We start from the raw sequence: 16381 nt of genomic DNA on the forward strand, positions 1-16381 counted from the left end.
GTACGTCTTCCGTGTAAGGAATAACCAAATGTACAGCTTGCTACCACGTGTGCTACAACCGATTGATCTAATGTTCCTGTGCGGATCATGTCCAAATTGGATTGAAAAGGTTTAGGTAATGGAACTATATTATTCCACACCATTTATAATATTTGGTATGTGTAATTCTTCTTTAGATTTGTGTCAATATAAACTGCATAACAAACAAATGGACTTCGAAAAATGCTTTTTTTTGGTAACAGCAGATTACACAATTTACTGTGATTTATATTTGACAGTTTGAAGACAAACATTTCAACAAGGTACTATAAATACTGCTACAAAACAATGGCACTAAACTGATTTGTAAGTACATTATATTTTTATATGTTGTAAAGTGTTTTAGAAAACATTTCTTACCAGATGGAAAATATGGTGAAAAACAACCCTTTTATTCAGCTTTTCAGTTTGGATTTCTTTTCTTTTTTTTTTCTTTTTTTTTTTTTTGCCACTTGATGTAAAACAGGAACTAAGATATAGTTGTTAATAAAATAATTATAGTGTTTTTAGTCTCGAATAATAAATAAATATTTTTGTCGGGAAACAAAGAAATTGAGTTTTTTAATTTTTTTAATGTAATGATCACCAGATACAGCTCAGAAGCCATTACATGCTGGGTATCTAACAACAACAATAACAATGGAAATAACTTGGGAAGATATCAGCCAGGGCCTGTTTAGTAGGTACCATCCCGGCATTTGCCCGCTGGGACTGAGGAAAACCCTGGAAAACTCCAGTAGGATAGTGGGCAGCGGCAATCGAGCCCACGACTTCCCGAACGCGAAGAAAACACACTACCACTTGAGCTGGAAAATCAGTCTTATGTAGATAGGTTCTGTGTACAAGGGCTTAAATTGAAATAGTTTTGCACAAAGATATAACGTTTGGCCCGGGTCAGTAGTTCTTGGTTAAGCATAACAAAAACTACCTGTTACATAATTTATGGAGGAAAAAAGCATTAAAAAAACAATATTTTTAGGTTTTCGGACGGAAACCAATTTTTTTTTAGGTTTCCTTAAAATTTCTAGCTGTAACGCTATTTTTGTTTGGGGGGGAGGGTCTTTGTACATTGTAGCTGCCCCTCAAAAACGACGCCTTCTAGATAAACCAGCTGGCTACATCTCTGTAGTACCATAACTTCGGCATTTAAATTTCATCAGCGGCAGAATCACTTAATTGGCTTTTTCTTACTTTATTGTGATTTACTTACACTCTTCTGTTGAGCGCAACGTGTTGATCCTGCTTTTAACAGCACCTGCTTTTAACACCATCAAGTGTGGCGTTCAGTTGAAACTATCGCAGCTTTTCTAGTTTTTCATATGCAGAATTCTTTATACTCTTCTCCACACAGTAGTCTCTCTCTCTCTTTTTAATTTTACCTTCCACAAACATGATATAGTGCTGTCAAAATGTCTTGAGCCGTGGCAAATATGCGAACTAAGGCTCACACCCTCGCCACACCCACGGTTGAGCCAATAAGGGTTCAGCTGTTACTAAGCGAGAGAGCCTTAGCCAAAGGGAGTGGAATTCTCTCAGCCGATAGCAGCGCTCGGAACGGAAGACTAGGTGCCAAGTCAATGTGGCATATCAATAGTTCTTTGTATATTTTAATTCATGCATAGAATCCCTTCTCATGTAACGCAGATCATCCATCTTCAACGACCTTGGCATTACGGAGGAGCGAGTCACGTGATTTCTTCCGCTGTCGTGAATAGCGAACCAAAATATAAAACCAACCTTGCATGAACGAGCACATACATGGTAAACATGCATGAAGAACGGCAAAGCCATCATGCAAGTTTTCAGAAGATTTTGAAAACTTTCAACATGAACGAACGAGGCCATACACGCTCAACTTGCCTGTGGTTTCATTTTTCATGCAAGTTGGGCAATTTCTTCAGGCATGTAAGTACGTGTATGGGTCGCATAGTACAAATGTGTGTTATGTCAACAATGGAACAACAAGTGTTTTCTTGGTTGAACACGTATTTCGCGCGGGTGACAAGCGGGACGCTAGCCAGCCCAAAAATGTATTGGGTCCCGGTAGAAGTTAGGGGGGGGGTCGATTTAACATATTTATAATTCATTTGCAAGCCTACCGTGAAAATTTAAGGGGAGCCAGCAAAAATATAGAGGGACCCGGCCCCCTGGACCCCCCGTGGATACGGGCCTGGTGACAAGCATACAGAACACGTGAAACACTATTCACTGAACAGTGGTTTAACAGTATTAGTTGAACAGTACCAGGATCGACTTAAAATTATTAAAGTACTGAGATACTATCACATAAGGCACATAAAATTTACCTATCACTGATTTTTAGTTCAAGTGTTCGCAAAAATGTGTAAGACGATTGACCTCTGCCTTCAAGTTAACGTAAATCATTTTTAACATCTACTGTAGTAAAGTGTTTCTATATATTTCTTTGACACAATCCAGGGCGAAGCGACTATTTGAATGCACTGTATACCAAAGTCTCGTGATGATCAACATTACAAGTCATGTAATACAAGCTTTTTTGTATTACATGAAATTCACAAAATAAAACATCAATATTAGATTTAAGTTTGGACGAAACGCTTGTAATTACCACTTATTCATATACGCACACATCGTATCATTCCTATTATTCGTGTTGTATCATCGGTTGAGTACATCGAGCAATCCAGAAATCACTAAGGACGATTAATTCTCCGAAACGTTAAGATCCGTTCATCAATATGAACGAGAGTGAGTGAGTAAGAGAGAGAAAGAGAGAAACAGAGAGAGAGAGAAAAGAGTTACATAATGAAAATTCAACAAGCATTACCGGATCAATATTGAAGTTGTTCAAAAGAAAGACATGAGTCCATGTATCGCATTGTATAGGATAGTAGAATAGACGGAACAAAAAAGGACGATGCCATTCCTTTCATTAACGATTCGTATTTTTTAAAAATTAAAGACAAGGCAGAGGGAGGATGAGATACAAGAAGGCGTTCATTTGGCTAGCTTAAGTTATTTTATTATTATTTTATACGAAATGGCATTTACCACATCATACAATACAAGATGAATGATCATGGGAGCTCAGTTGAGTGCAGTCTTTGTCCTCTGTGGTTTCATTGTCAAATAAAGCTTTGGAAATTGAGCAAGAGAAAAAGGTAAACTGACACTTTGCTCTTTGCCATCAATTTTCAATGTTCAGATACGTACGTATGCATGTATGAGCATTTGTGTGCAGATGTATGTGAACGGTGTATATAAGAGTCTTCTGAATCACAGTTAAGAGGACTGGTATTGGTTCACGAACTATGGAAAAGCGACACCGCTATTCAAGCAAGTTGGACCATCAACCTTTGGAATTTCATTAGAGGCCTTTTTTCTCTCATCAATTCACATCAAGAAAAAGGGGGAGAGAGGGGGCACCCACAAGAAAAGTTAGAACATTAACGTATCATGGATTACAAAGCATGTCCCCTCTTTTTCCTCTTAGTTTTCAGAGCTTCAAAACCAAAGCTGATTAAACTGGTTCATTCTGGCTTTCGGTTGTTCATTGTCGGTGTAAAGCACTGTCTATTCATGATACAATTTTAGGAAAGTTACTTAGCGTGAAGTTACCAATATTATCTACTTTTTTCTCTCTCTCCCTCTCTCGTAGTCGAGAGCTATTGCACACTAAATTGCTTATATTAAACCACTTCATTATAGACTGTTGTGCACAGCAATGTGTTGATCACAAAACTAAAGTCTACGTACGGTAAGTAACTTGTGAACACACACCATAGAAGATATTATACTATGAAAACACATCGTACAAGCACATGACATTAAAAAAACTGATACTACATTATCTAGCAATTAAAAATCAATGTAAAATACCAATACAGTGACTATACAGCTTTGCATGAAGACAGAAAGGGTGAAGCCTGTCCGTTAACTAAGTTTACTTCTTGCCAATCTAAAATATTTCTTAAAATGTTACACAAGAGACATACCACACTTAATTGATTACTTACCAGGAGATGGAAACAATAGCAGCTTCTTTCCGAATCTGGCAGGATCATAGTAGCGTGACGCAGCGACAAGAAGGTTACGTGTATTGAAACATGAACTAACTTGTTTCGCGTATTTTGCAATACAAAATGCTAATTAGCACCTTCGCTACCTCTGTCGACCAAAAACGACCTTGGACGTTTAAATTAATTTTGTTCTGAATACCAAAGACAATTTCAGTAGCTGAATAAAAGTCGTCCCACTATTTCCCAAATATTTACTTTTCCTTAAATATCTGTGATTTTTAAAATACGAATCATCACAGCAAAAAAGTACTAACGTTAATTTTCACGAATTCCTTTTATCAAGATGGAGTATACAGGAAACGAAAAACGTATTACAATCATCTACTGTATTATTAAAAGCCTGATGTTGATCGAGCTAATTTAAGTTCGTGAACTTTGAAACAAACTACTACTATCAATACCAAACATATTTTCAGATTTATTAACAATTTTTTTTTAAAAAAACTTTGAAAGCAATAACTATATTCGAAGGAAGACATATCTTTTACATTCAAAATACTAATAATCACAAAATAATTTCGGATTCCGAAAATACCGAAAATGCTTTCACTTTAACTACAAGATTCGTCTTTCATTATGTTTCAGAACTATTTCGAGTTATCCAAGCCACTAAATATATTTTCTCCTTACGTAATTTAGTAAATTAAGTTCATAGTTTGAAAATATACTCACAGTATTGACTGTGGAATGTCCAAAAACTAATTTGTGCATCTGCCAATGAAATTCTATGCTTTCACGATAATTCTCAAAAAACTAACAAAGTAAATGTTAAACAAGCAAGCTTTCATTTAAAAACGAGAATAAGAAAACTATTAGTACTTACTACTTGTGTCTTGTTTTGGCTGGTTCCCTGGTGATGTAGCCCAATTGACCTTCATCTCCTAATAAAACAAGAAAATATAAGTAGTTAATAGCACAAATGCTACGTAAGGTAGTTGTTTTTTTTTTAATTCAAAATACATGAAAACTACGTTTTATAATTAAAAATACAATTGCCACAAAATTTAAAAGAGAAATTGTGGGAAAACATTTAACGATTGGAAACAATTTGAAGTCCTTCGCATATTTATACTCATTAGAACATTACCACCCCCTGCATAATACCGGGTATGTCCCATTTTGGCTCGCAAGGCAGCGGCAATGTGGTTTGGTATGGAAACAATGAGGTCTTGATATGTAACTGGAGGCATGGCGCACCACATTTGTACAGTCCGCAGCAAAAAACCTGCAACATGAGCATGTAAGTTTATTATGAAACGACGAAGTATTTTGCTCCAAAATAAGTGTGCGGGGGAGGACGCCGAGGTTTTCCTGTTGTGATTCTTGCCACTTAGACGTTATGTTGATTCCCTGCGCTGTTAGGCGTAGTTTCACAATAAACTTACAAGCTCATGTTGCAGGTTTTTTTTGCTGCGGACTGTACATATCTCACTTAATTACTGTAAATTCCATGGAGGGGACAATGAGCTCAGATCTGACGTTCAATGACATCCCAAAGGTATTCGAGATATGGTCGGTTAAGTATGGAGGTCAATGCAGCAACTGAAATTCACCACTGTGCTCTTCGAACTATTGCAGCACAACGTTGACTTTGTGACAAGGATCTTTGTCTTGCTCAAAGATGGCATTGCCAGCTGAAAATATAACATGAATGGTTGTACGTGAACAGCAATGACCTGTCGATAACTGTAGCCGGACCCATGGATGACCATGAGATTTCCAAAATCATAATGATATCACCAATCTGGCGTCACCCTTCTGTATACATTTCGAGCAGCTTTTCGTCCGGAAGACGACTGTTTCTGACCTGGTCATCGAGGTGATGAAAGCAGTATTGTGATTCATCGGTTCATGTATCGTTGTGTCCTTTTCTGCTTATGAAGGGTACGTATCTATTTCAGTCGATATCAATGATGATTACATGTGATCAGACACGTTCATGCTTTATCCGCTATTAAAACATACTGCTAATTGTTCCACAGTTGGCGCCCTGCCTTGACTGTTGTACGAAACTCTACAGTCTACGACGTTCGACATCTTTAATGAGGGTGTTGGCGCACCATGCCTTGTGATTTGGTGCTGGTTTCACCGCCTTTGTACCACCACTGCTGTTTGCGATTACCCAACAAGTCGTGCTGCTTCCGTGATGTTTCTTCCCAGCCGTCTGGTCATCTGCCCCCAATCAAATTTGATATATCGTCGGCCTTCCCCCATTCTACGCACAAGCATCACATCAGACTACCTGATCCAAGTGAAATCCCAGCCACTCTCTCACAAGTGTTCTGTTGTGCCCCATGCCTCTTACGTCAATCCAACGTTCAAAAAATTGAGAATGATCATAATGTTTCGACTGGTCAGGGTATATTAGCCATTTTATTATTTCGTTACAACAACTTACTGGTGTATTTTGTTAAATTAAATATCACATTGTATTGCTTATTAACTTTCCCGAATTTAGTATTTTTCTGTCTGTAAAAAACTTAATAAAATTTACATTTAATACTTCACTTAAATAATGATTATGAGTAAATATGTTTGCATGAATTACATTTTATAAATAGATTTAAAAAAACAATCAATACATAATTAATTCGATAAACGGCTGAAATAGCTCATTACAATAACTGACATTTGGAATTCTGTACGCGTTGTCTAAATCTATTCGCATAGTGCTTTAAAATGTACGTAGGTTCCGAACCACATGAATCAAACCCGAGTCTTTTGCACCAAAGATGGCTACGGTGAATACATTCTGTAGAACACCTTTTCATGACATAAAGTAGACTTAACCCTTGGCGCCGTTCTCCCGGGGAGGGGCGGGCTATTTTTTAATATATCTGCCAGTAATAATCAAATTCGATTAAACCTACTCGCTGAGCAGAACAATACGTTTATTGTAAAAATTAATAACGTGTAACAGTTTCGCCAACTATTCACTTGGCATCTCCTGGAAACGAAGTATTTAATAGAATGAATTTGCTAAACTCTTCTTTGCAATTTCTGACTTACGATGAATCTGACACCGAATTTCCGGACTCCGAATGCAATGAAAACTCCCGACAAAACCCAGAAAAAAAATGTGTAGCACTCAGTATTTCTGCGGAAGAAATGTTAGAACAACGAATCCGTTCACATGAAATCTAAGCACTCAGTCTTCCCGTCCGACACCAGACTTGATCGGGCATTCTTAGCTCGTTTAAGCGAGCTTTAATATGTCCAGAACTAGGTAAGATAAAGAAAAGAAGGTACCCAGTGTCATTACATTAAAACAGCATCAGCATACAATGAAAAGAAAGACAAAGAAGGAAAGTACAACTTCAAATATGATAGTGACGTCAAAGTTTTTTTTTTTTTTTTTTTTTGCCAAGGCAGCTATTAACTTGACTTTCTTGTATTTTATTTAAGGGAATTATTTTTTTTTTTTGTTCTGTTTTGTTATTCAGATAATATCATGATGACATTTTTTTTTTCAGAATTACTTTCAGAATTTCAGTGTACGGTACGGTAATTTTTTTGTTAATAAAGTGTGATAAGGTCATTTTCAATAATTACTGGAATGTCCCTCATTAAATGAGTGTCCGTTACCGCCTCAAAAAGTGGTCATTACTGACAAACTTCGATTTTTCCAGTGTTCATTACTGTATGGTTGCAAGCCTCCCCCAAAATTAAAATAATATCTAGTTTCTATCTAGTTCAAAGATAACATCGCTCAAAAACCCTGCAAGGAAATGAACGGGCTACCAAATGAGTTAACTTCCACAGTGCTCTGATACAAAATAATGAAGTCATTGTGTAAAAAGTACAAAAGAATCCTTAATTTGTCTCTTACTGGTACACTTAACATACTCTATTTCCAACAAATACAATAGAACTTGTCAATCTACCCCTTACATGGATGTATATATAATGATCGATTAGTCTTCTTTAAGTTACTCAAAATATGTCAATACCGTTTCAAATTTACGTGCAATTCTTGTGTAATATGACATTGAGAGACATTATAGACTGTGCTACAGCAATCTTTCATGTAAACAAAAACTTCCAACGCAAGATAGGGGAGGAAACTAATGAAACAAGGCCACGTTCCATCATAAATGCAATGGTTAATCAACTTAACCGCAAAACGATTACTTAGCTTTAAGTTTTGCGTGTTTAACTTGATGATCCACGGACAGAAGAAAATAACTGCAAAGGACAATTTACTGTTCCAATTTCATGTACCGCGCACAACCAACCAATCCTTCAACAGAAGCCGCTGCGCCGCTTCTACCCACTAATTGAACGCACTAACTATTAACGTAAATTAATTAGAAGGTACAAAGTTCTATGATCTCAACAGTGGGACAAATGGACGGCCAAAGTCAAACAACTTATCATGAACGGAGGAGGAATTTTCAACAGAGCTTGTTATACAACAGGAACATGGAATGAAAGTTGCTCAGCAAAGGGAGAAACGAAGGGATGGGGTGGATATAGAAGAACAACCAAGGAGGTTTATTATTATTATGGAGCAAATAAAACTACTACGGTTACGTATAACAGTAATGATATCAATTAAGAGAATCCGAACAGAAATACGAATGACAGAAAATCGCAGACTAAGCACAAGAAGTGGAACAGCATGCTAAAATAAATAACAAAAAAGATTACATTTTCCGTGACAAATTGATTTCAACAAACCAGCGGAAAAAAATACAGATTGCAATTCATTGTCTTCTCCTATTGTTTAGACAAAACCGCTATGACAACAGTGAAACGCAAAAAGGACAAAACAATCTACGAGTATGTTTTTTAAAATCTCAAAAGAATCAGAAAAGGATAAAAGTAAAGTTACAATGCGACCGCAGAAAACCATACATAGAAACGTTGACGAATATACTAGTAATGTGCTACTCGCCAGTATTTTTATGCTGTCTTTTCCCATTGAATCTTGATCGAGTCTTATAATATCTCTCTATAAAATTCGTCGTCTTGCGTGAGTGGTTGAGTGACTGACTGATCAACTACCAAGCCGAACTGCTTAAGCTATAAGCTTCAAATTTGAACGGTACATAGGATTTATGACGTTAAGACAGCAACAGAGGGAGTTTTGGAATTTCGACAAGGAAGGAAGGGGGTAAATAGGGGTAGCAATTATATTTTAAACGTTCATGGGTTACTCTTAACTAGAATGTGTCCATTCAAGTATTAGAATTAAAATTAGATTTGATTTTCTATTGTAGTTTAGTTGCTGTTAAAGTAAAACGGTTAAGCAACCTAAAGCAAATTACAATTTTCACAGTTTTTAGCATATATTAATGTCTTACATCTATTTAAATATTCTATTATCATTATCATTCAGCAGAAATGTATAAAATTTATTTATTCTTGTGGGAAACTTTTTAATTAACTTTGGCGTTTTAATCAGGTCTTTTGTAGTAGTCTGTGTCTTTGTATTCTGTAAACGTAAGGATGACTACTGAGTGGTGTTCTTTACAAATTGACAGGGTGTAAAAACCAGTAAGAGTTCACATAGTCTACCTCTAGTTTTGTTTTGTTGATGTATACGATTGTTGGGATTTGAGGAGGAAAACAAAAACAGAGTAACTACCACACAAAATAATTTCCGCCGATACTGGTAGACTATGTACAAAGTAATGAAATCCTGTGGAGGAGAAAAGATTTACACTATACATTGTAGTATACGTTAATGTTTTCTTTAAATAATGTTTAATGTCTAAATTCTTTTTTTTTTTTTCATATACAATAATTAAGTTAATGTGCTGCCAAAATGTCTTGAGCCGTGGCAAAAATGCGAACTAACGCTCACACCCTCACACACCCACGCGTTGAGCCAATAATGATTCAGCTGTTGCTAAGCGAGAGAAAGCGAGTGGAATTCCTTCAGCCGATAGCAGCGCTTGCAACGGAAGACTAGGGATCAAGTCAATGTGGCATATTTATAGCAGTTGTCTGAATGGATTAGTCTTTTGATCCCATGTTACATAGTTTTACATATTCAATGCAAAACGAGTTCAAATGTGTTCAAAATTGCTCTCACACAAATTTGATTCGGTTTAATCTTTTTGTTTAATTAAGAACTTACACACATGGAAGATAATTCACGTTAAAAGTAATATCTCTAACAACACTTCCACAAGTCTGGCACCATATGTAAACAACTAAATTATTTCACAATCTTACAATCTGCACAAATATATCAGACGTGTAATACATGACGAGTAGGCTGGCAGAAGCGAAATGTCTAATACTATGTTCCATTGAAGAAAACATTCCTGGAAATCAAATATTTGAGAAGAAAGAACCACGAAGAGGAAATCTGATATCTGATTTCAGGTCAATAGTAAACAATCCATGATTCCTGTGCATATGCAGCACTGTTATCGAAAAGTAAGGAAACGCGAATGAGAAGTATTAGTAGTGACAGCGACGCTGAAAAAGAAATCAAGAAGAAATTCATTTTTATGGACAGCTGATCAAAACGTTACGAAAATTAATCATCATCTTTGGGGAATTCGGTATAATATAAAGACGTGGACATTGTCAAAAGAGCTATGACAAACGACTAGAAAAGTGAAAAATTTGGGTATGAACAGGAATGAAGAATATTAGCTTTGGAGAATAAAAAAAAAAAGCAGTAATAGAATATTGGAAAAGTCGGGGAGGAAAGAGGAATATAATTTAAAAAAACGCAGAAATGAAAAGGGAGGCTGAATTTCAATGATCATATTAAACAGGATTTTAAGGATAAGATGCTAACATGGTACTACTGTTCCTGAAGTTTCTCAACTGCGATGAGTCAAATTCAGTTGTGATACAACACACATGAATGATAACAATTAAGTAATGTTCAGATATTTCTCTTTTCCTTAACTTCAAAAAGTGAACAGAATAACATGGCTTCAGTTTCGTGCAAATTAAGTGAAAAGTTATGTAATTTAAGGAATACATCAGTTTACTTCCATGGCCAGTGCACTTAGAATACAGTGATAGAAGAAATTTTGTAACGACAAATGCAGTTTCGAAGGACATTGTATGAAGAAGCAACTGAATAGCAGTATGGATCATTCAAGATAACTCAAAACCATTTGGCTCAGGACTCGAACGAAAACCTAACATAATAACCGGGTGTAACCAACTCGAAATACATAACAAATTTGTCTACAAGAGCGATTCCTCTTTTAAAAAATGAAATGTCAGTTTACATTATGTTTTGCATTTGCAATCAAGAGAATAGAGATGTTAATATAGCACGAAATACACAAAATACTGGTCACTAAAGGTGAATATTGTTAACAATAAAATAAAAAGAGATCAATGAAGAGTACAAATAAATGAAGTGTAAAGTACAAAGAAAAAGTGTTGGAATTTATTTATTTTATTACAGACACAAGACAATCGATTACTTTTATTAAGCCTGCCTTTAAATTTCCAGATGTTTCAAAGCGATTTCAGTTTCCGGTCGAGCAATTATACCAACAATGAAATTGTGGAGTTCCTCCACTGTTTCTTGCAGTTAGGAGCATCCGATTTCCAACAACGAGCAAGACACTAAGGGCTGGAAAATATTCTTGGATAACAGCAGTCGTAAGTTGTCTGCAACTAGATCTGGTCTCTTTCTCACATCGTTACACGCACAATGAACATGGCAAGAACCATTTTAACTTAATTTTTGTCCTAGTAACACAATATATTGTGATTATATTATTACATACTAAGAATAATTTTACGAGAACGAAGCTCCGTATTTTTTAATATTCTCTCCATCTTTCCTTCTCTCTAGCTTTCTTCTTTCTTAGTGAAGACGATAAGCAGAAGAACAAAGGAGAGACTACGAAATAAACGAATTTGAGTGTGCTCTTCACAACAGTTTATCCAGAGTTTTGTAGTTGAGAATGTAATGGAACTGGGGCTGCACCGCTAACAAACAACCTGTAGAATACACACTTCTCACAGAAAATTGTATACTCCTATCGAGTATCTGAAGAACCAGATGAAAATTTATTCGCATTAAACCACAGACACTGAAAATTTAACTGAGACTTCGTGCGAATGGAAGTTAAGCAAAGATATTGAAAGGCTAACTCAGGACTTCATCAGTTTCTGCACCAGGAGATAGCCTGGTCCAAGATTACGAGGATGACGTCGAGTGGAAAGGCTGGTGTTTTCACACTTCACTGTTTGCAAACGAGGTAAACCAGTCCAACTCATCTTCAAGGTTTGGTTTCCAAATAAATCAAAAGAATGTCAAAATCAAAATCAAAATTTTCAGAAACCACAATGTAGGGTAAGACAACACTGCCTTGATGATGAATTTAGGATTGCCTGCGCTCTCCTGAACATGACATACAAACGTGTAGTATCAGCTCAGGGAAACAAAAATTACTGATTACGCCAAAAACTACAAAAACATCTTCAATATCGTCTCAAAGATAAAGTAGGCCACGCGGGAAATGAAAGATACTCGACTAGTTCAGCTCCTCACCAAGGTTCGCTTTGTCAAATATATTTCGTATCAAAGGATGACAATTAACTCAAAATCAAGATTTTTCAAATAGGAACAACAGCTCTGTCAACACTGCTGAGGGAGACGTATAAGATCAATTTGAAGAAGACTTTCAATATCTCAAGTTTTTTTTTTTTTTTTTTTTTTTTTTTTTTTTTTTTTTTTTTTTTTGGTAAACGTCATCATACTTCCTCTTTCACTTTTTGTGTGGGCTATATTTAAGATACAGTTGTTGGGAATACTTGAAATCAGCTTGGCTTTTTCTTTTTCTCTGGGCTTATGCGGCTCGCTTGTGTATCAAGTTCAGGAGAGCGCAGTACTCCTAAAGACACTATCAAGCCGACTTTATGGCCCAGGAAAAGACGTCTATACATCGCATCTCGTCTTCAAGAAAATGCAAAACCTCAGCTATTTATATCACTATAAGATGACAACTTCTCGACACAACAAAAGCAACGTTAATTTTAATCATCAGTTCCAAAAGAACAATTCTGTCTCCGAAACAACAGACCAACATTTCTATTCATGCTGGGGCTTAATATACCAATGTTTGAATAGTCAGTTATGTATTCTCATCTCGTTCATTGCCACAGCACAGCATATGCGTTGTCATGGGCATATAACCCTTATTATTCCCCTCTCGGGGGTACGTTCTTTATCGAAACTTTTTTCGTTTCTTTTTTAAAGGTTGATAAAGAGAGAGAGAGAAAGAGAGAAAAAAAGGACCTACTGTTCGCTGACAAGCAAGAGCGGGCTGGTGACGTCACACTTTTATTTTTCTGAGATATGTACTGTACGTGTTTCTCAATCGCCTAAAAATTTTCGACTGTTTCGTTGTCAAGCCAAGATCAAAGGCAGGTTGTAAGAAAACTTTACAGATATAAAAAAATGAAATCTTTAAGTTTTACGTCCCACGGTTATGCCGGTTAGGCTAAAGGAGACGGTGATGATGAGAGATGAGTGAAATGGTGGAATGAAGAAAGTGGGAGGAAACGGGAGAACCCCGAGAAAACCCACGAGCACGGTGTTTGTCCACCACAAAGTTCACTTGGCGGAGGCTGGGATCGAACCCAGGACCCCAAGCGCCAGACGAGAACGCTCTACCACTGAGCCACCGCGCCCCCTTTACAGATATAAGGGTCACAGTGCATGACCATAGATGACAACATGATCCATATCAGTTCTCTGCCCCCTTCAACCCTCTATTTACACGTAGAGATCAGAAAGCTTTTATATTCGCAATGTAGTTGTGTTAAAAGGAAGTTTTCACTTAGTTTTATATAGAGAAGTACTCAGCGGTTGCTGTGCGAGTTCATTTGTTTTCATAAGTTTTTTGAAGCTTGTTTTTACAATTCCCACGTTTGTTTGTGATTTTTTTCTCCTAGCACGAGAATTTGTGTGTAATTTGGAGAGGGAAAGTAATTGGAATTATCTTGATTTGAGCACTTGGTGTGGTTATTTATAAGAAGGATTGGTGTGTAGTTCCTTGATTAGATAGTGCAATACTATCTCATTGAACGTAATTTGGCATTTTTATTTCAATCCGCCATTCTGAAAGCTCTGGAAGGATCTGACATGGACGAGGGAATGAGAAAGCTTAAGTTCTGATTCGGATAGCGAAAGTGTTGATGAGAAGGATAAGATAAATTGCGGAAGCAAATATGTATGGTCGAGAAAAGTGAGGGCAAGGAGTCTGACAATCCTGACGAATATCACCAATCCACCTGCCTGCAAATAGGTTGACGATTGATCAGGGGAATAGACAGAACGTACAGGTACGCAAAGCCGGGTACATGAAGCCACGGCTGGTCGAATGGGCGTAAAACTCCCTGAACGGGATTTTTGAAGGGAAATTTCTAGAATTATCTCAAATTTCCCGTTTCGTGTACGTCAAACATATGCAAAGTACTATCTGAAAAACAAACAAACAAATAAATACAAACACACACACACACACACACACACACGAATCGTGATAATCGGTTGAATAGTACTGTGGTTAAAAATTATTTCAGCTCATATTTTTGAATTGTTTCCCCATGAAAACTTTGATCTTCCAACACGATTGGAATTTTCTTTCCCTCGTAACTATTCAAGATATTGCAATGTGTTTTGGTACACGAGTTACGAAGAGACTTAAGTATATTTTAAGGTAGATTGTATCCGGGTACGTGCAGCTGGAGCTGGTCTAGGGAGCGCTAAACTTTCTGAAATTGACTTTAAAGAAAATTTGTCGAATTATTTCAAATTTCCCTTTTCGTGTATGTCATATACTTGCGGATTTGATCCTATTTGAAAGCTTGCTTTATTCTGATAAGAATGACGTATGAATCATGATACTCGGATGAACAGAGCTAAAGCAGGAGATATTTAATTGATGGCCTATATTTTCCCCTTAAAAACCCAATTGTTTCAATCTTAAATGACCAGAAACTACATATGTCTGAATAATTTGTTGTAAAAACTTCCTTTGTTTTCCTTTGATGCTTTGTCTGAAACTGTTGTAATATTTTGAAAACTAATATATTCTGACCTAATATAAGACTTATACTGGCGTAGGTTAATGTACTTGTTACGACAGTGTTCGCATCTGAATGTTCCGGTTTCAATCCGATGGCTAACCATTTTAACGGGTTTCTAGAATGTTTGATCAGTTCTGCAGATATTGGGATAGTACGTTTGCACATAGTCCTCGGCGGACTTTCTTTTGCGTTTTGATATTTATTGATTGTTATTGATTCTATTGTAAGTTCCAGAGGCTTTAGAAGTTTCTAAATAAATTAATACATGATGCTGAGCCAAATTAGCATCAGAAGAACTTTTTTTTTTTTTAATAATTTGAAAGTCAAGTAAAATAAAACAACGCTAACCCACGGCTTCTTACAAATAATTACAATCTGATATCGACATCCTAATACAAACAGTGTCTCCTGGATAAGAACAATGATATTTTTTATGAAACAACAAATATAAATTAACTTTATCGAACAAAAGATACAGCAAAGACAGTAAAATCAAAACACTTCTTTTGTTCTGCATAGTTAATATCTATGTGTATCTACATGAATGATGAATTGATTCGTTGCTTTTTGTTCCTTTTTTGTGAATTCCACTGAAATCAATTATGCACTTTACAAGCATAATTGAAATTTACATGTGTGGATCTCTACTGGGAGAGCGGGTGACAGGCAGTAAATTTGGTATTGCTTAATGAATTCCTATGAAACGGTTACATTCCGAATAGTTTAAAAATTGGCTACATGATGCTCTCTCCCTCTCTCAGGAATGTTCAAACAAAGGCCTTTGGAAAAGGGTTAAAGAAATTCGTTAAAGTTTAAAAAATGTGAGGTCTGAACACTTTCCTTGAAAAATATTAATGATAACAGTAAATAAAAGAAAATTAGTTCCATAATTTATTAAAAGTAGAAAAAGCTGCACAGGTGTAATTATAGCTCTTAAATTACAAATACAGACAGTCACCAAAATAATGGAAATATCCATGTATAACAACACTAAATCCTTGGGCATTATTAACAATGACCATTCGTATACTGCAACTGTTTTCTATTGCTATTGTGTTAGGTGAGGCAATAGTACGCGCAGCGGTGTAGTGCAGACTAGTCTATGCAAGACCAGACATTGGTGGTGCAAAGTAAAAGACCTTCCTATTTTCAAAGAAGAATAAGGGTGAGGTTAGTTGTAGTAGCTGTTCAAGCTGATGGCAGTATACAGATTTCGTGCCAAGAGATCACCAGAGCGGATGACTAGTGGACTA

General features: G+C 36.3%; 1 protein-coding gene across 13 annotated transcripts in view; it reads right to left on the minus strand.

Annotated features, from left to right (window-relative positions):
• Positions 1-16381, minus strand: part of LOC145689315 (nucleolysin TIAR-like) — a 1166854-nt gene that overhangs the window by 586399 nt on the left and 564074 nt on the right. For all 13 annotated transcript variants that reach the window (XM_081763493.1, XM_081763481.1, XM_081763496.1 and 10 more), the window contains one exon: positions 4924-4981. In XM_081763493.1, the coding sequence (XP_081619619.1) occupies positions 4924-4981 (58 nt within the window). The remainder of the gene's footprint in view (positions 1-4923; positions 4982-16381) is intronic.

This window comes from Thermobia domestica, chromosome 1 (genome assembly GCF_964235325.1).
Source record: "Thermobia domestica chromosome 1, izTheDome1.hap1.1, whole genome shotgun sequence".
Classification (NCBI taxonomy): Eukaryota; Metazoa; Arthropoda; class Insecta; order Zygentoma; family Lepismatidae; genus Thermobia; species Thermobia domestica.